Source organism: Anopheles moucheti, chromosome 3, assembly GCF_943734755.1.
Source record: "Anopheles moucheti chromosome 3, idAnoMoucSN_F20_07, whole genome shotgun sequence".
NCBI classification, from domain to species: domain Eukaryota; kingdom Metazoa; phylum Arthropoda; class Insecta; order Diptera; family Culicidae; genus Anopheles; species Anopheles moucheti.
In genome coordinates this window covers 61,618,187-61,642,455 of record NC_069141.1, presented here as the reverse complement: position 1 = coordinate 61,642,455, position 24,269 = coordinate 61,618,187, and the positions used below count along the sequence as shown (strand labels likewise).

Genomic DNA, 24,269 nt, shown 5'->3' with positions numbered 1-24,269 from the left:
GTACACCGTGTTCGCAGTGTGATTGTGTGTTTTTTTTTTGTAACGTTTGAACCAACAACCCTCTCCCCCCCCCATATCCCGAACGACGAGTGACCAAACAACAGCGCGGCAAAAATGTTACTGGACATGGATCAGCAGCATTCGACCGTGTTTATGTCGCTCAATATGTCGCAGTACTCGATGCTGAGCGAGTCCGGCAGTCCACCGCCGGGCGGTGGTGGAGCGGGCGGCAACACGCAGCTCCTCTCGCTGGCAGCGGCCGCCTCGGCGGCTAATTCTGGCGGCGCCGGCCAAAACACCGGCATGCCACCACCTCAGTACGGTGGAGGCGGCGGCGGTGGCGGCGGCACTCCTGGCGGCTATCCCGGGACCACCGGGCTGCTGTTGGGTGCCACCAACAACAACAACAACAACAACAACAACAACAGCACCAGCAACAACAATCTTCCGTCCCATCACAACAACAACAATGGGGGTGGTGGCGGCAACAACGCCGGTGGAAACAATCATCACCACCATCACCATCACAGCCACCACGGCCAGCATATGGGCGGTGGTGGTGGTGGTGCCGGCAATGGCAACGGGCAGTCGCATTCGCAATCGAACGGAACCGGCGGCTACGGTTCACTTTACGGCGGCTTCCACGAAAGTTCAGCCGCACCCCCGTCCGCCTACTCAATGTTTTCCCACGTTCCCACAGGCGGCGGCGGCGTCGGTGGAGCCGGCGGTCCCTACCATCATGGGGGCAGCGATGGGAGCGGTGGCGGCGGCGGCGGCGGCGGCAGCAACAGCAATGGCAGCAATGGTGGCGGCGGTCAGACGGCCGGCGGCCAAACGGCGGGCGGCACATCCTCGGCAGCGGCGGCAGCAGCGGCAGCCTATCTGGCGATACCGGCCTCAGGTACTAGCGGTGGTAGTTGTAGTAGTGGCGGGGGCGCGTCCGGCGGCAGCCTCATTGAGCACCAAACCGCACTCAATAGTCTGAGCGTCGTGTCCGCCATCCAATGCGATCAAACTGATTTGAAATATTTCATTGAAGAGCTGTGCCCGGTGTGCGGCGACAAGGTGTCCGGCTACCACTACGGGCTGCTAACGTGCGAATCGTGCAAGGGCTTCTTCAAGCGCACCGTCCAGAACAAGAAGGTCTACACGTGCGTCGCCGAGCGCCAGTGCCACATCGACAAGACGCAGCGGAAGCGCTGCCCGTACTGCCGCTTCCAGAAGTGTCTCGAGGTCGGCATGAAGCTGGAAGGTGAGTCGGCAACACTTAACAACCTTTGAGCTTTGTGATGGATTGCATTTTCCTGCCAAAGCGCTTTCCTTTCTCATTTCATCTCATCTTTCCCATTTCTAGGCGAGTTGTGAAATATTTTATGTATATGACATTTTGGGGAATATTTTGGGAATATTGCGAATGTTGACATCTCAGTAGGCATAATAGCTTCAGAAGTCATTCAACGGTTTTTAGGAATTACAGATGTCATTTAAATCTTTGAAAGTCAATCGTCTTTGTCTTCTATTCCGTTATCCTAGTCTCCATCGCGATTTGGACATCCTCTGAACGGTCTATAAAGATCCTACAGGGTGGGTTATTCGATATTATTCTGATGATCCTCTGGAGCCTGATGAATCTATTTAATAATGGTGACTTCTTCGTACAACTCATAGAATTCATGATTATAGCAGATCCTCCATGATCTTTCCACATATAGTGGGTCAAAAATCCTTCTGACCATCTTCCTCTCGAACAGTTTAGCTAGTTTTGGACAGAATTCTTCCCTCAGAGGCGTATGAGAGTACTGGAACTATATAAGTACCTCCTCCACTGTCTTTCCACATATATTGGGTCAAAAATCCTTCTGACTATCTTCCTCTCGAACAGTTTAGCTAGTTTTGGAGAGAATTCTTCCCTCAGAGGCGTACCAGAGTACTAGAACTATATAAGTATGATATAATCTCAGTTCCAACGTTGCGATAGGAGTTCTAAGGGGAGAAGTCTCTCTATGATGTAGAATTTTCGAATCACAACATCAATATTAAAGTCACTGATGACATTTGAGTGTCACTAGCTATTGGCAACTTGTTCTTATTGGTAGACTTTTGAATCCAGCTCTTATAAAGATGGTAACAGAAGCCTTGTAGATGAGTTATAAAGTATCTGTTAAGATCTTTCACCTTCGAACAATGATTAACTGATTTAGAAATAGTTGGTCTATGCTTATAGCCATCCAAACATGAAACGATCGAACTGTATGTCTTCGTGTAATACTGTACCCTTTGTCACGTTTGATTGAACACAGTAAAATTTATTGATGATCGGCAACACGGTGTTCAAACACAAATATGGCTTCTATAATTGAAGGGATGTTTGGAAAGTGTTACCTTATGGGACTCACCTTTTCTATGGGCGTACAGTTTACGTTCCGTTCGTACCAGGTACCAGGCTTATCCTTCTCAGGTAACTATACCTTTATTTAGCATAAAAGGTATCCTATCTTCTGTGCCTGTGCTTGAGGTTGTAAACCATGTTAACGGGATCGATTCTCCAAATGCTGCAGCGAAAGAGTTATGTGAGTAGTTTTGAACCACCGTATGGGATGGCGTATCTCGATACGCGCCCGAACACCTGATCCTACTCCGTACGAGTGATCGCCGTTTAGCGACAGTTTCCAAATCTCACCCAAAATACAGCGCCCGACCGTTTCGGAGCTGGTTCAGTTCAGGTAAAGGGGCCGGGTTTTAAAGAAGGGAAACAAAAACCTTACCACACACAGCAGACGGAGGCGCGTACATAAGCACCTGAGCTGCGCTGAAAAGTTGTTCCTTCGATCGATCGTTCCGCAAGAGGTGTGTAAAGCGTGATTGCCGAAATCGAAAGTGAAATTTCGGCAACGCTGGTGTCCACAAAACCGGGCCCGGACAACTTGTCGGGCGGTTGATGGTGGTTACCGCGATGTGCGTAGTGGCCGTCGCCAAAGCGCGATGAAGTACGGTGCGTGCGAGTGTGAGCGATCGTTGCTTCTCCCTCTTCTCACACACACACATACAGGTGTCCGAATGGATGGTCGCTTAACAAGATGTGATTTGTGATAGTTTACGTATAGGAATCACCCTCCGATGCGAAAATTTGGGGTTGGATGAGTAGAGAGGGGTCGAAGTTTTTGATGAACAGGTTTTTTTTGTTGTTGTTGGGGTGGCGTAATAGTGCGGTATCTCGCGGTGAAGAGCGAGAGTGAGCGAACCGTTTCACCGGGGGCTTTCTCATCGCGACCCCGTTATTAGGGCCAAACTGCCTGGAACACCCCCCCCCTCCCCCCCTACCCATTCGAATTCAACTTTGGGAGCCTAGTTTTTGTCATCGTGTTGTCACCATCGCTGACGATTGTTGCAGTTTATTTCGATTCTCTTCTCTGTTTTACAGTTTCTTGCATTTTCTTGGTCTTTTTGGTTTGTTTTCTTGTCCTCTTCTCATTTTCTCCTTTGTTTTCCTTCATCGTTTAACTCCTTCCACGATGTATTATCTCGTTCGCTGGCTTTGTTCTTCATGCGTGAGGTTTTCGGGTTTTTGCTGCTTTACGATGCTTGTTTCTCCGCCTGTTGCTTCATTTCGGGCCGCTAGCTATGCTCTTTCTGCCGTCAAGCACAAGCAAAAGGGGAGAGAGCTTTGAATTGCACCATGCCACCGCATTTTGGGATTTTTGTTGGGGAGCATTGTGATGGCTGACGTATTAGTGTGTCAGTATTTTGACCAAGATTTTCGTGTCTCATCTTTGTTATCTTTCATTGTTGCAGCAAAACAACTGTTCACCGATCTACTGCTCTCAGTCACAACAGTGCAGACTTTTGCAGTTTTGTTTGGGCTGTCTGTTCTTATTTTCCATTTGTCATCAAACAGGTTTTGGGAGTTGTTATGTAAGGCACAACAAAATCACATATCGACCGTGTTTTTTTTTTGGGATAAAGTTACGAGACATTCACCAGCATTGCAGTCGCCTGCACGTGATCGGTTTCTTTCTTGGGTGAATTTTAAGGCACAGGAAGAAATCGTTGTTTGTTTCTACCACAAATAAACTATTCCATTTGGTATCATTCAATTGCTTTCAACAGTACACACACACACAACCCATTGATTGGCATTCCCTTCGTCGTCCCTTTGCTGGGCAGAGTTTGGAGGTGGAATATCCCCAAACCGAACCGATTGGCTGCAATTATGGTAATTGTATGAAGCCCCTTATTGGGGTCATAATCTTGGCAGGCAGTGAGGAAAGAAAGGCGAATGCGTTCGCAAGGGCATCCCAGCCAGAACTTAAGCGGTTGCGAATGTCTGGCAAAGCAAGAATGAGGGCAAAAGAATGGAAAGGATATATGGGGACGTTCTGTTGGATGAAAGGAAGAAGCAAACACGGGCCTCGCAATTGTTTGGTTGTGTGTTTTTATTTTTTTTTCTGAGTTACATTTTTTTGTCTCTCATTTGTGGTTTAAATTTCAAACATTGCTGTTCTTTAACTGTCTCATGTCATGAAAGAATTTTTGTTTTAAGTTCTAACCTCGTTTCCTCGTTATGTGTTTTGTTTTAATGTTTTCGATCATTCTTCTACTCGACTCGTTCCTCGTGGAGAAGAAAAATGTCCTTAATATTGTGCTTTCTTTTATAAAATAACGATTTACTGGAGGACTCTTGCATATCCTTCGCAAGCAATATGTATTTTATGATTATATATGAAAAATTTCATCACCAATACAGCGCTCGAAAATTGTGCACCGTCCGGTGCGATACACGCAGAAAGACTACAGAATCATTCCAGCACCAAACACGTACACACACACACGCAGATAAGTAGCATATGCAAATTTTTCCCCACAAGAAAAGAACGCTTTCCTTTTTTTTGGTGGGCAATCGCATCTGCAAGCTGCATTCTTCATCGTCCTGCTTGATGATGGTGCGTCTCCTCCATCGAGGCTTTGTTATTCCCCTATCCATCCTTACCGTTTTACACACGCAGAGAAAAATTTCAATATGCACACACAAGGGAGGGGGAAACGGCCACCCTTTCTCACCCTCGCGTTAAATATGTGCGCCCGCACCCGCGCCTGTCCGCTGTGCCAAAGTGGATGCAACGGATGCGAGGCCACTTCAGCTGGGTGCATCCGACACGACCTACCACAACCCGGGCCGGATTGTGTGCGGTTGTGTGTGTCCTGCGGCTGCGGAGGCTTCGGCAAACGGGCCGCCGCCACGGGAGGGTGGCGGCAATATTTTTTATTCATGCTTGCGCCGGTTCTGTTCTCGTCCCTCCTTCCAGCGGAGCTGCTCGCGTGGAGTGGTGGTCGCTAATGACCTAGTTTTACGGTGTTCTCGCGAAATGATATCATTCCGTGCTGCTGCTTGGTTGCGGCGCTGGTCTGTGTCGCCGCTGATCGTGATGCGCGGTGCTCGTGATGGCGGCATCATTCTTTCTTGCTGGTGTGTGATATTTTTTTCTCTTTGTTGTGTGTGTGTGTGTGTTGGTTCCATGCATTCATCGACGGCATCGCAGTTTTATTCGTTCGCTCGTATCCTATTCGTTTGTTTTCTTTTGTGGTCTTGCTTGCCGGAACGGGTGCGCAAGTGTTTATGTTGGCCGATGGGTTTACCCTTAATTTTTAGCATCTGGAAATTTTATTCTAGTGTGTGGCCAGGTTATGGAGTTTGTATCGAGGCATGTAAAAATATAGCAAGAGTATTTCATCCCCTAGTTTTATGGGACGCTCAGCAGCGGGAATGATTTTTATACATTCCTTAGAAATATTAATAAACAGCGTGTTGCATGCCACTAATAATATTGTTGGTATGTTTGCAATGCAAATCATACTATGCTCTTCCTGCTACAACATATTGTTCTTATAGAATTTTAAAATTGAGCAGATAAGATAGCATCTTGTGGGAAAAAAACTAAAAAACAAAGAAAAGAACTTGACAATGCAATGTGATTTGTGTTGTCTATTGTGAAATTAGAAAAGAATTGTTCTCATTCATTAGACACACTAGTTGATGTGACTTACTTAACGTGTGTATGAACAAAAACATGTTCTTCATGTTTGGTTTTTCTTTTTTATATGTATTGTATTGTTTCATGCATGTATGTAAGCCTCTTCAAATGTGTTATGTAGGAGTTATATTTAATGTTAAACTTGTATATTTTTTTTAGAAGAATCATTTTAATATAATGCTCAAATCAAATCAAATCAAGAATCAAAATTTATGTCTTATCTTTCTCTTGATTTTATTTATCGGCACAACAATCTCAAGCGATCATTTTTGACATTCTGTGACTTCATTTACTGAAAGCCGGAGAGTCAGTCCTGCGTACGAAGCAGGACCCGGATGGGATTTTGGTCCGGTCCGTTCGTGTTCCGGCGCCGCTACCATCATACCAATGGCTCATTTCTTATCTGCTGCAATACATATTTTCAGAACTAGTTAAGGAAGTTACAAATCATTTAATGAAATATGCAGTCAGTTGAGTCATAAATATGTTGTTTTAAATTATAAATATTTTAATAATAATTCGTCTTAAATATTGATTATTCCCGAAACTTCATAATAACGATGCAGAGTGATGAATTCGGTTTGAAGATTCATTCTGATTGATGAAGCTGATTCGGATTCATCCAACAGTTACATTCTCTTCCATAATTAAACAAACATGATACTGTAACCTAACTTTCAACACTATTTTCGCGGTAGAAACGTGCAGCAATAAAGGCATTTTTCAACCCTCCCAATTGTTACCATACGATCGCTTGCACAAACTTTACCTCACCTTGAAACTGTGTTAATAAATCCCGTGAGATGCTACGTGCTACATTCCTTTGTGGTAAATTAATCATTCGCTTTCGCTTCGCTGTTGTGTGCGCTTGCGGATAAGTTTTCCCCAAACGTGTCCTTACAGTTCGCGTTCGACTTGTTTTATGGGGCGTTTGTTTTTCCCTTCGGCCCCGCAAACACCAGCTACAAACCGTCTGGTGTACGACTCCTCCGCTAATTCAGCTAACAAATACTGTTTAAAGTAGTCCAAGGTCAAGCGAAGAACGAGTGAAGTCCTTTATTTCAGACACGGGGTTTGCGGCAAGTGGGAATGCCACCCATAGATTGGCGTGTTATTTTCTCACACTGCACATGCATTCCCAACACCCGATAAACGCATTCCTCCCCCCACTCTTAATGCTTTGTGACGGCACTGTCGTCCGGGAGTCTGGAGATATCGGTGCGTTTTCCCGACAGGAAGTTGGAGCGAATTTATCGATCTGTTTTTCGTGCATCAGTTCCGCTCCAGGACAATCACAGCCGAAAAAGAGAACAAAACGCTTCATGGTGTAATTTTTCACCACTTTCTGCACCTAACCCATGTTCGCTGTTGAACACAAAGTAAGAAAAAAATGGTTTCCTTACAAAAACGCAACCCGGCAAATCGTCTTCGTTATCCGCTTCTTGACCTTGAATCATCCCGGCATGACAGTATTTCCCGACCGGCACCCGGTACGGGTCTGGCGCAGCCCGATTTTCCCTCCCCGTAGAGTGATTATGTGTGTGTGTGTGTGTTTCGGGTTTTGGGTGTGCGATTTTCGTACACGGAATGTTCCGCACGTTTCTTGTGCGAAAATTTTCGAGGGCAATCGTTTGTTGCATCGTTTATCGATTTTTCCCGCCATTATACACACACACACACACACAGCTGGGTTGGGACGTGCACGCGCGGACCAAGTATCTGTGTCGGCAAATTCTTGGCGTTCGCTTTGTTTTTTTTTTTATTTCATCATTCCCCCCCCGTACAATGGTAGGAAGGTTCTTGTTGTGTGTGCTTGGCGTTGCTTCCGAGTGCAATCCTTTCTGCTTGCTGTCCTAGTTTTTATTGCTTATCCGTCGTTACCAGGACGAAAGCCATGGCCGGGGGGGGAGGTTTGGTTTCGTTTCCAGCCCCAGTCAGTTTTGTGGCTTTGTGCAAAATTATGATCGTGAAAACGGAGCAGCATGAGTGGGAGCAGGATCCGGGGCGCGTGTGGAAGGAAAGGTTGAAAAGATTTGTTATTTCCTGTTGTTGCCGGGATTTCAATGGTTCCTGTCGGGTTTGGTGCGTTTGGTGTTGTTGGTCCGATTGGTCGCTACATTGGTGGTAATAATTATTAAAACCAGCTTTTCCACGGTACAGTGTGATAAAGCAACCCGTTTGCTATTGTAGTAGAATACTTGAGATTAATATTTATTTATTTCATTATTGCTCTACACACTATTTACTGGAATCCATCCAGTGCCGAGGCAAAACTCCGCTTTGAAGCTAATCGACCCATAATCGATTCCGGCAAATCTCGCAACCGGAAAGCGCAGAGCAAGGCGCCTCCGACATCCGATGGCGCCTTCCGGCGGAGCAATTGCGAGTTTTCCTCGTACGAAATCTAGCGCAAGGTCACCGAATGAGAGGAAAAACTTTTCCACCTTATTGTTACGCGCTGGTTACGCTCACTGGAGCTTTCTCGCGCTCACCGTGTCTTCTTTCGGTTGGCGTTATTTCCTTGATGTGGGCAGACTACGTTAATAGAAAATAATGCATTGAGTAATGGGCGAGCGAGATGTCGGCGTTTGTCGGGGTTGGTGGTGCAAGAGACAGCGACACAACGACACAACGACGCAGAAAATTCATCCAGACATCAGAGAAAAACCTTCGACCGAATGGCTCGGATGCGAGGCACTGTATGTTGGCGACGTATTATTTTTTTTGTTAAGCTTCTCGTAAAGCATAAAGAGTGAGAACAATATTTACTTCCGAGTAGTTTTTTTTGTTGTCTTTCACGTATCCTTGAGTTGGTTTATGGAAAATTCTCGTTCTCGGTTGTTGGAGTGGGAATGTACAGCTTGAACACAAAGGAGTAGCGAATAGTTTAGTAAACAAAGATATAAAGGCCCAGACAGTAACGTAAATTACTTTAATGTTAAAGGTAGTACCACAATTTAGTTTGATTTGGAGTTTTACTTAACGTTTTTGGTGTTTTGTAAGCATTTTTAATCACTTTTACCTTTCATAACATACAATAACAATATTTTTGCAAACAATAAATTTATTTTCTACTTTCATTTCTGTACGCCGTTAAAGGCGATTTCGAAAAACTATCTAGAATATGCAAAATTCTAGCGGTGGGGAGACCATTTCAACCCAGAGACGTTTGAGCTACACGGTCCGTATGAATCCGTTCTTTCGTTGCGCTGGCAAGAATGGAGTTTCAACGCTATTCTGTGCCTTGTGGTGATTTCACTTACACATTGCAAGCGCCAATTTAAGAAACAATTTGTTTTAGGCGTTAACCAGGCACTGATCCGACCAGCGATACAGATGGGATAGAATAGTGTGAATAGTGGTAATATTGACTTATTGAACTATATTTGAACAGCCATAGGGTAATTACTGAACAATATTTCGAACAATTTGTCAAGGCGTTAAGAGTGGTTTAAAGAATTTAAAAAACTTTGAATTTGAATGGAGCGAATTAAAATACAAAACTTCATTTTTCCACCCAAAAAAAGCAAACAGATGTGGCATGTTGTTTTTGGATTAATCCACATAAAAATAGATTTTATCGTACGCCAAAATCCGACACGCACTGTAACTTCGCTCCGTTGCCCCAAAACCTACCCCAAAACACACACACACACACACACACCGCTGATTCGCAATCAACATCCCACCCCTTTAGAATGCGCTCGTTCTCACCTTGTTTTCCTCTTGAGTTACGTTGGTGTTTGTGTACGAGCAGGGTAGCCCCAAATGCATCAGAATGCACCGTTATGGAGCCTGTCGGTGGGAAAGAGCAGGCACACGACCGTGTGAGCAAAAGGGCGAGAGAGAGAGAGAGAGAGAGAGAGTCTCCTCTCTGTGTGAAGAGTGCTGTTTTGCGAAAAAGGACATCGCGTTTCTCGTGAGTGGCTGTATGTGGCGGTAGCTGTGTGAGTGACCCAGATTCGATTCTGACCTCATCCACCCGCCTCGGTTCGCTCTCGGCCATCCGTGTACCGTCCATTCCGCCAAACATTCCCGGGGCTGGTCGGGTGGGGTAGATTTTATGAACTCGTTTTTTAAGTGAACTCGTTTCTCGCTCGCAGCTCACACGACGCTCTTACGTGCCGGGGACACAACTGAAGGGAGGATTATTAAAATTAAGGGTAGAAGAAAAAGGGTGTAGAATTTTTGCCAGAGTGAGAGAAAGGATGATATCCTCCCAAACCAAGGGTTGCTTCGTCAAACTGGTTCATGAAAATGAAAGATTTGACACCGCATAGAAACGCAACAGGTACTCCATCACGCGTTGCACCCCTTCTATGCACCCAGATGGACGAAAATGCGCCACTTTTCGTAAGGTGTGTATGTGGGCGGTGTGCATGGGGTTTTTTTTTGTTGTTTTGTTTATTTGCTCGCCCGCTTAGTGCGCGGGAAAGAATTTTAATTGCCTTTTCATCAAATCCATCACGTGACGACGTGCACAAGGTGTCTGTCCGTGCTGTCCATCGCCGCTGACAGTGGCGTTGTTTGGGCAGCATTGAAGTCATTAATAAACACGAAGCGTGGTATGAAGACGGGCAAACGAAATGAAAATGAAACTCCCCGTAGAGGGGGCTCGGAACACGGACGGTAAGGTTTGGTAGCAGTAGTAGTAGCAGTAGCATCAACACCAGATTCATATATTTTTTTTCATCCAACACCCAGCTGAAGGGTTCACATTGTCATGCCAGTCACGGGCAGCTTTGACGCTCTTGATTGCCGTTATGCGGTGACATAACACCACACCTTTTGGCCTCGACGCAACTACACCCTTGGGGAAAAAGAAGAAATAATCAAAGCAAAAATCATCAAAATAAGAAATGAAATATAACGCGCTGATCGAAACAAAAGAAGCGAAACCGAACGAAAAATAAATGCGATCGTAAAACGTGGGGGTCCATCGAAACTGTGTCTATAGGGCATCCGCTGCGTTTAAATAAAGCCAAAGCAAACAAAGTAGTGGGCCACCGTAAGGGTGGTTGGTTTTAAAACGCAGCAACCACCACGCAAACGGTACCGCAGCAGGAAAAAAGAAAATCACGAAATCGAAATAAAAACACACACCGCAAAAATTGAAGCAACGGAAAACAATCGCGTTTCGGTGTTCTTGAAAAATGTGAATCATAACATTCACAATATCAATGAAGCTTAGTTAGAGGATGAGAAAAAAAACAGCTGCCAAAGGGGTATCGAAAAGGAGGGGGAGGGTGTCTCAAACACAACACAATACAGCTCGAGGCGTCCCCGTTCGAGACGACAATGCGCATGACGTCGATGCAACGTCGGCGCATCGCGTAGGAGCTGCGCGAGCGCTTACTCGCGCTTACGCTTGGCCAACACCAACACACGCAAGGCAACACACTTTCGATTTCATTTCATTGCAATCGGGCCACCGGGGCCGCGACATGTTCGACATAAGGGACAGAAAGAGTAGGGCAAGGGAAGTGGTCGCAATTGCCGCGTGGGATTTGATAGGAAGATTGTGTTTTCGTTTGTTTGTTTGTTTATTTTTTTTTTGTTATGTTTGTTGTCTCGGATCGCATGATTTGTTTACTTTTGTTTACAGCAAATCAATTTTCAAAATTAAGCTCATCTTGAACTTTCGCTCATTATCAAATACGTTACTAAATAGAGCGCAAACTGGTATAATTTTGTGAAAAGAAACTTATTCCAACACGTTATTGAATGTTTACTGTGCAATGAAATAATAATTTCCGTTTTATAACCAATTACCGTGCGAGCGGTTCAGATGGTGATGTGTAACGCGTTCATGCATATTTTACGCTTGCAGATGGGATAACTAGGTCATGTATTTTAATCCTTTTTTAATTAAGCAACTATGACGCCATTTGCGCGTGAGATGAGCAACCATTTGATTTTATACCGGTGAATGGAAACGAAATCAGCTTCCCTTTCTCACTGCTCACGTGCGGTTTATTGGGGTTCGTCGTCTGGAGCCTTTTTCTTCTTTTTTTTGCTTCAAATTCGCATCCTGAAAGACACTGAACGAAAAGCATCCTGTGTTTCGATGATGCATTTCATCATTATCATCGTCATCGGCGTCACACAGTTGCAATTACTCACCCCCGTGCGTGATGAAATCTCACTGCTCACCTCACTACCGAACGCACGATGAGGTAATTCGCTCATTTCGCTCTCACTCTCGTTGAAGGGGTTGTATCATTTTGTTGTGGTTGCTGGCCCACCGTACACACTATTTTACGGTCGGCTAGGTGCGGCAGGGCTTGCGGGGGCGTGGGGGAGGGGATGTAGCGGAACGCGGGTACGGTGTTTCCTCACTTTCCTCGTGGAAGTGCAACAGAACCGGTTGCTTTGACGAACGAACGCAGCAAAAAAAAAACGCGGTGGTGAATGGGACGAGCGCGCGCGCCTGAGACACGCTGTGGCACGTGATGAGCGAAAGAGAAAGAGAGAGAGAGAGAGAGAGAGATAGCGTAAACGAATAGCAGTGCGGGGGGTGGTTTGAATGGAGTTTTCAGAAGCGGGGAACCTCCTAAAAAAGCTCACACATTCAAAAACCGAACCGTACCAGCAGCACTTCAAACGCGAATGTTTTGTATGTGTGCGTGCGGTTGTTTTTTTCCTTCTTCTTCTTCTTCTTTCGTTGTGTTGTGTGTTGTTTCACTTCGCGCCGTATTTCGCTTTCAAAGTTATGCATTGATTAATCGTGACGGCGCACAAGTAGGTCATGCGAGAACGAGACACCCTAAACGTGGCGGGGGAGCGTGCCCATACACCCTGCCCGATCACCATCCAGCGCGGACCCTCCAGTTGGAACGGCAATCACCGGCATGCCGATTGTGAACGGAAGGAACCAACGAGCGAGATGATGGACCCCGTGTTGGCGCATGTTGGTTGGTGTGCAGCCCCTCGCTTGCCACCCCGCCACCACGCGATCGTTCTCACCAAACCCTCCCTCTGCGCTGCAACAGTTCAGCAGTGTGGAGGAATATTCTCCATGACAACATCCCCAACAATGGGTAGGGGGTGGCACAATGAAGCAAAGCAATGTTCAAAATAAAAAAGAGGAAAAACTGCACGCCAAAGTGCAAAACCACCACCCGAAACGGAACCGGGTGGCACATTCGGTGTGAAGTTCACTATCGGGGTGTTGTTTTTTTGTTGTGTGTGTGCTTGTATGTAGGTAAATTCTGCCAGTGTTTCTTTCTTTTGTGATTACTTTGCTTGTTTTTTTTGTTTTTTGTTTGCTGTATGCTGCAACTCTAACGCAAGCATGATTTGGAAGACATTTTTCGTTCGTACCGGCATCCATTTTGCTTGCAACGGTTCAGTGTGTAACGCTTATGTTTCCTTTTCGGTGTTTTGTTGTTAAACAAATATTACGTCAGTTCAAAGGCATGCGTTCTGATTGCTTTTTTCAAACTGCAAACTCACATTGTTAATGTGGCATTGGTTTGGTTGGCGATGAAATGCAGCATAAAGTTACACATAAATTTAAAACATGGCGGATTAGTATTTATTTAAATTACTTTCATATCTGCGAGAGTTCTGATAATATAATTTATTTATTCAACTTTTTAAAAGTAAATTTAAATAATAAGAAAGACATTGCTTTATGAAATATTTTATTCCACATTATTTTATGAAATATTCTTGTAAGTATAATTCTTTCCCACACATTGACACAAAAATAAGGGTAATAAAACGGATGTGTCAAAATTTCATTCCAATACACCCTGTAACTATATACAGTGGTACGTAGAAACGTCAACCACCTCCGGTGCAAGCTGGGCCGCACAAATTAAGCCGTCCGTTTCGGGTTGGTAGGGTTGAACGTTTTTGATCCTTTCTGCACGCCACAGCAACGCACATCATCTGTCAATCAATCAGCCACCTTCGGGTGCTCACGTCGGCGTAGAACTTTCCTGCTTGCTGCAGGCTGTTAGATCGAAATCTAAATCATGCACAATGTAACATATTAGTAGTTGGATGGCAAAATTGGCAACCTGTCGTACGTTGGCCGTACATCGAACAGCAATCGATAGAAGAGAAAATGCAAATTTCGTTGTGCAAGTAAATTTACTTGACTAAGGGCGCCTAGTCGCTCGTTTTCGCTGCGATCAATACAAGTAAAGCAACGTATTATGCCGCGCATATGGAGTGCAAACATCAAATCGATCTTGAGGGGCCATTTATGAGTAAGTTGCTAGAGTTTCTAAAGCTTTCTAGTGGCTTCGCACTTAGAATCTTCTGCTAAGTAGCCTGCAAAAGTTTAGTAGATCGAATCTTGCGAAAATTCTTGTTTCCTAATGCGGACTATTCGGTGCGTAGCTCCACCTAAAAAGTGTGGTATACATAACTGGGTGATGTGAGCAATGGGTGTAGATTTTAGTTTGTTACCGCAGCAATAACTCAATCGCCTTTTTTAAAAACCTTCCCCAAGGCGGGCCCCATACGGTGTGGGAGCCTTCCGCTTAAACTGCACGGCGCTTTAAACCACAACGGTTGGCCCTTAAACATTGGAGGGTTTCCACGCAAGTTTCTCCCCAAACTCGTTGCACTCACCGAGGAAGGAAATGAAACGAATGCCGAGTTCTTGCATCCTTCGTCGATTGTTTTGCGGTTTGCTTGCTTGCACCACGCTGCCAGGAAGGCAAATGTTGTTGCTGTTTTGCGCTTGTTCTGCGCTTGTTCTTGTGCTATCCATCGCGCTAATGCAATCACACACGAACGCACCCTCCATTTCCTTCCTTCGGATGGTTCCGATTAGGAAATGGGGAGGGTTTCTGTGTGTACGGTTATTTTTTTCTACAAAGATGATTGACGAAATCGGAGCACCAAAATGTATATGTGTTTGTGTAAATTTTCACAATCGTATATTAAGGCGTAGAAAAACCGCATCGTTGCAGCGTGCAATTGCAAGACGGTCGTTGTTGGCGTGTTTTGGAATGTCCGAAAGATAACTTCCTAGGTTTTGGTTTAGCTTTTCGATCGAAAAGCGTTATTAATATCAAAACGCAACAATGTTGCTTATTTGTGTGAATATTTTATGTTTTTTAGAATAACAAAATAATATGTTTGAAGGTTTTTTAACTTAATTTTAAACATCGTTATCTAGCTTTACGAATAAATTTAATGAATAACATATTTAAATAACTAATGCATCCTAAATTTATTTTAAATTCTATTTCAACAAGGTTTTCCATTCCACGTGACAATTGAATCAGCATTTTGCACAAAAGAAGCAGATGATATGACAAACATACGCATTTTATGAGTGCTCTGCTATGGCAACTCACACAAACACAATTGGCACTTCATCTGGTTCAATTGCTTAGTGTCAATAGCTAGTGCCTTAAATGAATTACTACGGATTTTAATAATACTAACGTAATTCGTTTCAAGTATATACTCATTAAACAGGTTTTCTGTCAACCGCATCCATTTCGAGGAGTATAATGATTAAAAGAAAATGTGATTACGATTATGCTAATAGCTCTGCAATTACAAACACTCCCATTCGCATCGATCCGCAACCATCGCACAACAAAATATCAACCGTGTTTGTTGCTGTTTTTTATGTTGTATTTATCTCTTAAATCGAGACAAATCGACCTGCGATCGACACGAGAACAAGTGGCAAAAACAAATGCACCCTGTCATGAATGCAGAAATCGGGTGACACGATCGTGCACACCTTTTCCGAACCCGTTTGGTCTCCGTTTGGCTTTTTGTTTCGTGGAGGGAAAACAGAATGTGCGCTCGCCTCGCGGCACGATGGCTGGAATGCCAATCCGGTCTTTAAAGTGGGGGGGAAAAAAGCTCTACCTCACCCGATACGTCCAAAAGATACTCCATCGAGTGCGCGGTCCATTAATGCGGTGCGGTTCGAGATCCATTTGCGATCGTTCTTGTGCGAACCACTCCGAGCGCGGTTCTGCGTCGATCGATGACGATCGGTTCGCGGCTGTGTATGTGTGTGATGTCTTTCGAGCTGGGTGCTTTTCTGCTGCTTTGCAAGATACCGGTGTTTGCGGTTAAAAACACACAAAAACAACAACATTTTCTGCATCGGATTTACCAGTTCTGCACCAGCTTCCTTCCCTATACCCGTGCCGGTTTTTTCTGCATCCGGATTGGCCATGCCGTTTGAAATTGCAACTGTGTTCGGTTGTTACCCGCCTGTGTGTGCATACCACTGCGGTGCAACACGTTGCAATTGTGCAATTCTGCCAGCAACACACTTGCCGCGCACTAACTCGCTACTAAAGGGGGTGCAGTTCTAGTGTGCAATTGTACAAGCGTACTCGAGCTGTACGCATTTCATGATGGGGTGGGTGGAAGGGGTTGGCATGATGGGGGTGGAACGCTTTTTATGGCCGTTTTCAATTTTCCAAACTCGATATTCACTCTCTCTCTCTCTCTCGCTCACTCTCTCTCTCTGCGTCTCTGCATTTCCTCTTCTGACGTGGAGAAAACGTGTATTGGAGTTGTACCTTTTTTTTTTGAGGCCACAGAATTTTATGACCAATTCGGGCACGGTACCGCCAGCGAGGCATGGCACCCGGTGGCACGGGCTGTTCCGACTGCATTCCGTACCGAGGCATCGTGATTCGAGCTATCGAAAACGGCGCTTAAGATAACGATGTTTTGCAAGCTGGAACCGAACCGAACCGAAAGGTGAACTCTCCGGTGAGCTGGTGGTGTGCGGTGGCATCCATGTGGGGTGGGAGTCGTTACCAACGACTTTAAATTGAATTCTTAGCGTCCTAAGTGCGCTTGGGAGAATTCTGCGGCGCTGAGAATGTTGCGAAAGTGACTAGCCGCTTTTTCTTGTCTAATGTAATGCAATGGGGTCACCGTGCGCTTGATGTGTACGTGGACGGGGTGATCTTTTCTTAGACGTATGTTAGTCAATTTAGTGTTAATTACTTGCACGATAACGTTTATTTGTAGTAATATTTTTATTCCTACATGTACACATAATTCTTGAAGAAAAGAACACACCGTGTACCGTAAGTAATATATTCCAACTGCATCGATTCCACCGGCAAACATCATCGTTGCATCATCATTACTTGCAAGCGCGCTGAAAACTTTCGATCAAAACTCATTAGTGGTGTATTGATTTAACACGAACCCTCGGCCTCCCGACAACTCTCCCCTCACCGTGTTCCACTTCGACGTACACTCCCGTTTCTGGATGGCGCGTCCCGCGTTGACCTGCTTTTCGGGTGCACGTTTTAATGAGCGCCTTCACGGTACAACGCCATACTATGCACCACCAATCGGAGGAATGATCCTGATTTGTGTTTGCTTTGGTTTGGTTTTTACCCGTTTGAGAGAAAAACAAATTCTCACGCAAAAAAAAACCCGTGCTTTTTGTTGTTTTGCTTTCGTTGGTGCCGCAGGAAGTGTTCCGCAGGTGTTTTGCTTGCCCAGGTGTTTGGATCGGTTTGCGGTGGGTCACAATTTTAATTATCGTTTGCTGGATGCGAGGAAGTTTGACCTGATTCTGCTTTTGTTTTTAGTTTGCGTTGAGTATCGGTTTAATGGTGTTTGCCCATTGAATGATGTTTATTTAAAAAGGTGCTTCTATTTTTTTTGCCATTGTTTTGATATTCTGTGTGTTTCGTGGGATGTGAGATATGATATTCAGTGTTTCCGTTTTGTGCTCTACGATAATTTATTTTTTTTCGGACATTTACCTATTTTTCATTCTTTGAAGTGTTCTTTGGCACAACATCATAAATGTTGTGCTAGTATTCATTATGCTGCATACTAACACAACATTTACGATTATTCCTGATTGTATAAATTTAAATTGAAAATGTATGCAATCAAGATAATTTACGATTTGATTTAAGGACACAAAGCACCAGGCGACTCCATCCAGACTAACGAAATTTATAGGGAATAAATTATTTAAATTATGTATTTTTTTGTCACTTCAGTGCTTTTTGCATCAAAAGTTTCTCTCTTTCTCTCTCTCAAAAAAGGTAAAAGAGATTTTTTCAATTCAAGAAGAACAGCCTAGCTTTATTGCTTATAGCTATTGGTAGCTTAATCCGTGGTACAATTCATATTAATTTGGAGACATTTCCTTCCCCAAACATGGAAAACGTACTTTATTCCAGGGCATTGGGCTTGGACATTTGAAGAAATTTTAATTGCATATATTGAAATATAACCCAATAAGGAGATCCCAATTCATACCCTAATTCATATTAGATGATCAAAGTAGGTGGTTTTCATGATGAGCTGTTCATATGAGCCTCCGGAGAAGAGTCATTCCAATGATGAGTTGACTCTCAAAATGAATGTCTGAAAATGAATTTTACATCTTCAACCATTTGTGAATTTTCTTTATGTGGTTTTATAATCATTCATGAAGTTCTAAGACTCATTCCGATGTATGAATATGAATAGGATCCACATAACATTAAATATAATAATTTTCTAAAAACATTTACGATGTAATGTTCTTTGTTTCTCTGTTGCTTTTAGACGGTGGAAATTAAATCGTCGAGCATCTCGTTTTGAATCGTTTGTGATCGTCACATCATTCCATCAATATCGCTATCATCCAATGGCTTCATGACGTTATCATTACGCCCAACAATTGCAAATTGAAGCACACTAATGATAGTTTATTATTTTTCCCTTTCTCTTTTCTCTGTTTTCCAGGTATGTACGATCGCATATCCTGTACCGGTATGGTGTGGTAGTTGTGAGTTTGTTTCAGCCAGTAAACCATCGTATTTCATTTTTTACGACCAAAAGAAATAACCTCACTTCCGGTCGTTTTCTTTGTTTATTCGCGGCACTCTGACTTTTGGACTCTGTGGCAAATGAATTCATCGATCATGCTGCAATTTCTCCGTTTGACTCATCCCCGCAGGGATGGCGGGCAGCAGACAGAAAGGAATGCTCGCTCACAGACAAGTAACCCGCTTTATGGCAATGAGGTCGCATTCGTCTGTACACTGCACACCCGGTAGATTCGGTTTGCGGTGAAAATGGTTCGCTGACGCGTCCCAGATTACGGTCTACTTGTTGCTTTCCTTCTGTCCAAGCGCGCCTGTCGGCCTGTCCCGTCAACGGTCGTCGCAGGTGACGGAGCGCACCGTGACGTGATCTTTCTTCCCTCGGGAGTCATTTGGGTACGCGGGTGTGCGTGTCGCGTCCCCATTTCTAGGGCGGATACTCACACACAAACCTGTACCGCACGATGCGACCTTGACCTACTGTTTGTTGCCGTCGGTGTCGGATGGTTGTGCTCGTTTTAAATATTAGATTAACGATGTCAGAAACAGAAACAGCCAACAGCCGAAATGTGTTCCCGTGTGGTTGTCGTTATCTGTATGATAGCGTACAGCAGACACACGCGGACGAATGATTGAAACGATGCAACCAGACAAGACGTTTCGCGGCGGACGGTTATCATTGGTAGCGGGACAAACAATCTTTTTATAGCTTCACCGGTGCAGAAGGGGTTTTCTTCAGGAGGGTTGAAAAATATTGGGGCATTATGATGACTCTTTTTACACCACCCGCGAAAAGTGCATTAAAGAGGTGAAGCCAAAATGAAAAAGGACTGTCAAGCATGGCTGTCAAGCTAATTAGTAATGGTTACGTATCGGGGTGTGATAAAATAAAAAGGTGTCACGATGGAAAAGGCACGATTTAGGTCATGCATTCCGAATGAGACTCCTAAACTGCAACTGCTAACTAACAACAAATGTTTGGAAGCTCGTTCCATATGTTTCTCTCATCTGATTAGAACTGTCAAGAAAACAACTGTTCAGAGTGTGTCGGTGCGTGCTTGCTCTTAGAATAAAGTTAATCTCCTCTTGTAACTCCTTCCCCCCTTTCCCCGCGTGACGTTATCGGGGGAGGGCGTGAGAACCACAGACCCAAATCTAGAGCAACCGCGGTACGTATGCGAATGCCATTCATGCCCCGTGGCCCCATGATTTGGCCCCATTGCCCCATCGCACAGTGTAATGTGCGCGACTTGATTTTGTTTACATTGCGTAGCGTTATTAGGTGATAAGATTAGCGTTTGTGCCAGTTTTTGCGCGTTCTACGCTCACACTCACTCGGATGTGTTGTGTTGTGTGTATTGCGGGGGGAGTGTGTTTTGCTTTTTTTTTCTTCCCTTTTTTAATTTTGTCTCTCTGCCACTGTGCGCCATCGAGGAGCCGGGCTTGGTTGTTTATTCGCATGTTTTGTGTTGTTGTTTCGAACTGCGAACAAAAGGGCTAATGGCGAGAGAGGATGAAGGTGGACGCGGTTTGGGTGGTGTTGTTTTGGTTTGTTATTGAAGCGGTTGTTTTGTCCCGTAATTTTCCATGGATCATTTTTCGAAGATATTTAAACGGCGTGACAGGTGAACAGCGAGGTGTAGCGCGTGCGGTGAACTTAATGAATCGGTTTGGTTGTTTTTGTCGTGCGCCTGCGAAGTTCAAAGTTTTAAGTTTTAATTATACCTTAACCGAAATTACGATAAAACGCTAATTTGGGGTTTATTTAATTTTTATTAAAAAAACCATCATTAGTACAAACTACCAGGCTGCTCCATCAGCTTTCGCGCACTGTACGATCGATATGGAAAAATGCAATGATCGCATTATTTCATTATTCTCATTTTCATATTACAATCATTATGACTGTATGTTTTGTGTCTTATCCACACGAAGCTCCAGTTAACAATATTGAAATACTGTGCCCTCGCACACTAAAGGCAATATATGATTCATCTCAATGGGTTTTTACCTTTCGTTCCAAGTCAACTTAACATCTTCATTCGCGGCGTTCCGCTTCATCCGAACGAGGACGCGCATTAGCAATGCGCCGAAGTGTGAAAATATGTGCTCACATTCGCCGCATCTGAAGCAATAATTGACAGCCATCCGGCTGCTCGCAGCCGATGCATTACCGATCTTCGATCTTTCGGTACCATTATACAATATTTAACCCGGTGCAGTTGCGTACGAAAGTGCACCACGCGGAACTTGTGGATTCCGACCACGCAAGGGGAGAGGGTGGTGGTCTGTCAACAGCGGGCCCTTAGCCCTTTTTTTTGCCGGCCCCTTACTTTCGTTATGCTTCTTCGATGCTTTTTTAATGAGCGTGGCAAAGAGGGTGGCCCCGCGTGTTCACAAAATCGCAAACGGGTGCGAAGTAACGATCCACACCATTGCACAATGCGTTTGCTCTCTTGGCGGGTTGTTGGAGTTGTTAAAAATGGGGTGAAAGGGGTGCGAGAGTGGGTCTTTTGTAGGTGAGAAGAAGATCCATCGTGTGTATGTGTCACCTTCACGCGAGCGTGTGCCGGTTGATGGATTGCAGTTTTGCAATTACTGCGGTGCACCGTTGCATATGTTTGCTTTTTACCGATCGCGTCACTTAGCAAGTTCGTTGTCGATCACAAGCTCCTACTTTCGTTCGTGTGTGTCTCATTGGAATCTTCCACAAATAGTAGGTTGAAAGACAAATTTTTGCAAAACAAATTTCTATTCGCGTGAACTAAATTCAAACTCGAACTATTTGCTACTTAATTTCGGTATGTATCTATCGATAGCTCCGGAAAGGCTCTCTAGCATCCATCAAGTTCCCCCAACCCAAAACAATGATAATAAACGCCCCGCATTGGTATGTTTGTTGATTCAGTAAACGCGGCACCATCGTAATCGGCATCGGTCACGTTCGGTGACGGTGTGTGTCATTTGCTAATGACATTAGGCGAACCCAATGTTGAGCGCTGCCGTTTTGGAAGGGCGCGAACCCAGGTGAGCCCCTCGCGCTCCACTCGCGCGTGGATGTGAGTGAATGCGTGTGTGAACCGAGTCGCTGGCGCGGCTACTGAAATGGTGGTCCCCCCCCCCCCCCCCCGCCCCAGTCGCTTAGCGAACGGCGGTTCATCCGATTACATAAGCCGAACGTTTTGTTTGACTTTGAGGCTTTGACTAGCGTTTGCACAGTTTTCCAGCATTGCTGCTCTTCTCAATTTCGTCTACGATCAAACGGTCGATCGATCTTGCTCAACGGATGTTTGGCTGATGGTTTTGTTGCAATAATTGAAGATTTTTGAAACGAAATGGAAACTCTCTTCTTCTCTCTTTCTCTTTCTGTTTTCCTCTCTCTTTCGCTCTGTGGGACCAAATTAATTTCGACCCTCAACTCCAGCCAAATGTCTCATCTCACCTCGAAAGCTCATCATCATTACGGACAGCTTCATCGTACATCAATAACGCTTCACGCGAAGCCAATTCGTTGGCGATGTTTAATCGACAAATTGGGAAATGGCACTGCAGGGGTTTGCAGTGTGCAGCCACCCATTTTGGTAGCAAGTTTTTCTCGCAGCTCCAAGTTTTTCTCCGTCGGCGCAGTCGGTATTGAGCGGCAACCCGATTAACCTGATCCGGGGTGAGGAAATTATTCACGCACGACTCCGACTCCGGTGGTGGAATTGGTCAAATCAATCGTCAATGCGAATTGATCGCCCGACCGGTGTGCCCCGGCGATTGGCGCAATGCTACGAAAGCGCCACCGTTCCGAAATTGTGGTAATTGTGCAATGGTTGTTGGAACATTTTTTAGAAGAAGTTCTCAATTGCTCTCTTGGCCATTAAAAGATTTCAGACACGAGAAGAATCGATGGAATGAACTCAAATTCACAATCGTGCGAAGCAGGGTTTCGATATTTGCCTGCCGGTGATCGCCGGTGTTGTTATTGCGAGAAATTATGATGTTTGGAAACAGTTTCTACTATTGCGGTGTAATTCTTCTCAAACTTCTCTTCTTGCTGCTGGATGACGGAATAATGTATCAATTTATTTGTTTTCCAATTGAATTTTTTTTTTGTCAAAATAAAAAACCTCAAACTTTGAAGAAATGAAGTGAATATCGCACACAACAGACACCAATTTTCGACACCAAACAAAAGCACTCTCCATAGCTTTGCGTGGCCACCATCTTAGAAAACTCGGTGGAGTTCGAAAATGTCATGCCGATAATAGTGATTGTCGTGAATGAGCAGGCGTGATGTGCAAGACGGGTGGGCGGGTTGGGATGTCGGAATGCTGCTACAACCATAGTATCATGGTCCGGAGGCTATTGGGGTGTGCGATAGACCCCACTCAGCCGGTTGGGTGAGAAACAACGCGAACAAATAATACCTCAAACGGCAAGAAATGAAACAACAGCAACACAGAAAAAAGAAACAGACGGTATTGATTTCATCCACCTTGACCCAAATTCGGCATAGCTCGCGTGTGGCTTTCATTAGGAGCTTCCCCGTAGCGATTGGTTTCCAATGTTTGTGTTGGAGATTGTTGTATGATGCCTAATTTTCGTCACTTTAGATTAACAAATTTTCAAACCAGTTTCATGGTGAGCAGTCAAGTACAAGACTTAACAATATTATTTTATTGAAAGTTAAAGAGTGCGTTTTTAATGTTCATTTTCATTCACCTTAAACACCATGAGCATAAAGATAATATAAATCTCTCCTATGTATCCCCAACCTGTTGCATGACGCTTTTTTTCTGTTACGTCAGCATCGCGCGACACTCACACTGAAAATGCAGCACAAGTGCATTAGATGACATTGAGTGGATGTGGAGTTTCCCGTAGGAACTCCGTAACATCGAAATGTAATCGTTAAAAAGAGCGAGAGAGGGCTAGAGCAACTGTTTCTCGACGACCCAGCCATAGTACGCCTTTTATCGGTCACATGCTGCTGCCCATTCTGCTGTACTCTCGTGCGAGTTTGCATTGCGTGCGCGTGTTTGCTTGTGTGTCAGTGGTTAGCGAGCTCGATCGTGTCTAGCTGTCCAACCCTCCCCCTAGCTCGAGGCGTAAAGCTTAGTGAGTATGTCGTCGATGGGAATTGCGAAACATGCTGTGTCGCGTATGGCGTAGGCAGGGATGCAGCGCGACACGCGACGATAGTGGGCAAGCGAAAGAGGGAACTGGTTGATCGAATGATCAAGATGCCGAGAGACCTACAATCGTATGTGGTGAAATGATAAATAAATAAAAAGCATGTGTTCATGAAATAGGCAAAGCGTTATTGCATTGAAACGATCGCACAAATTTGTACAGCAACGAAACGGATTTGTAAATGTAAACAACTTGCCAAAAATTTGGCAAACAATATTTGAATAGGTTGTATGCTATTTATCTATTATGCTTGTGTCAAATATTTATCTAT

At 44.6% G+C, this 24,269-nt stretch overlaps 1 protein-coding gene across 1 annotated transcript in view; it reads left to right on the top strand.

The window, feature by feature from the left end:
• Positions 1–24,269, top strand: part of LOC128304307 (nuclear hormone receptor FTZ-F1-like) — a 111,102-nt gene that overhangs the window by 61,577 nt on the left and 25,256 nt on the right. Inside the window, exons 2-3 of the mRNA XM_053041478.1 lie at positions 701–901; positions 1,040–1,252. Coding sequence (XP_052897438.1) covers positions 701–901; positions 1,040–1,252 — 414 coding nt within the window. The remainder of the gene's footprint in view (positions 1–700; positions 902–1,039; positions 1,253–24,269) is intronic.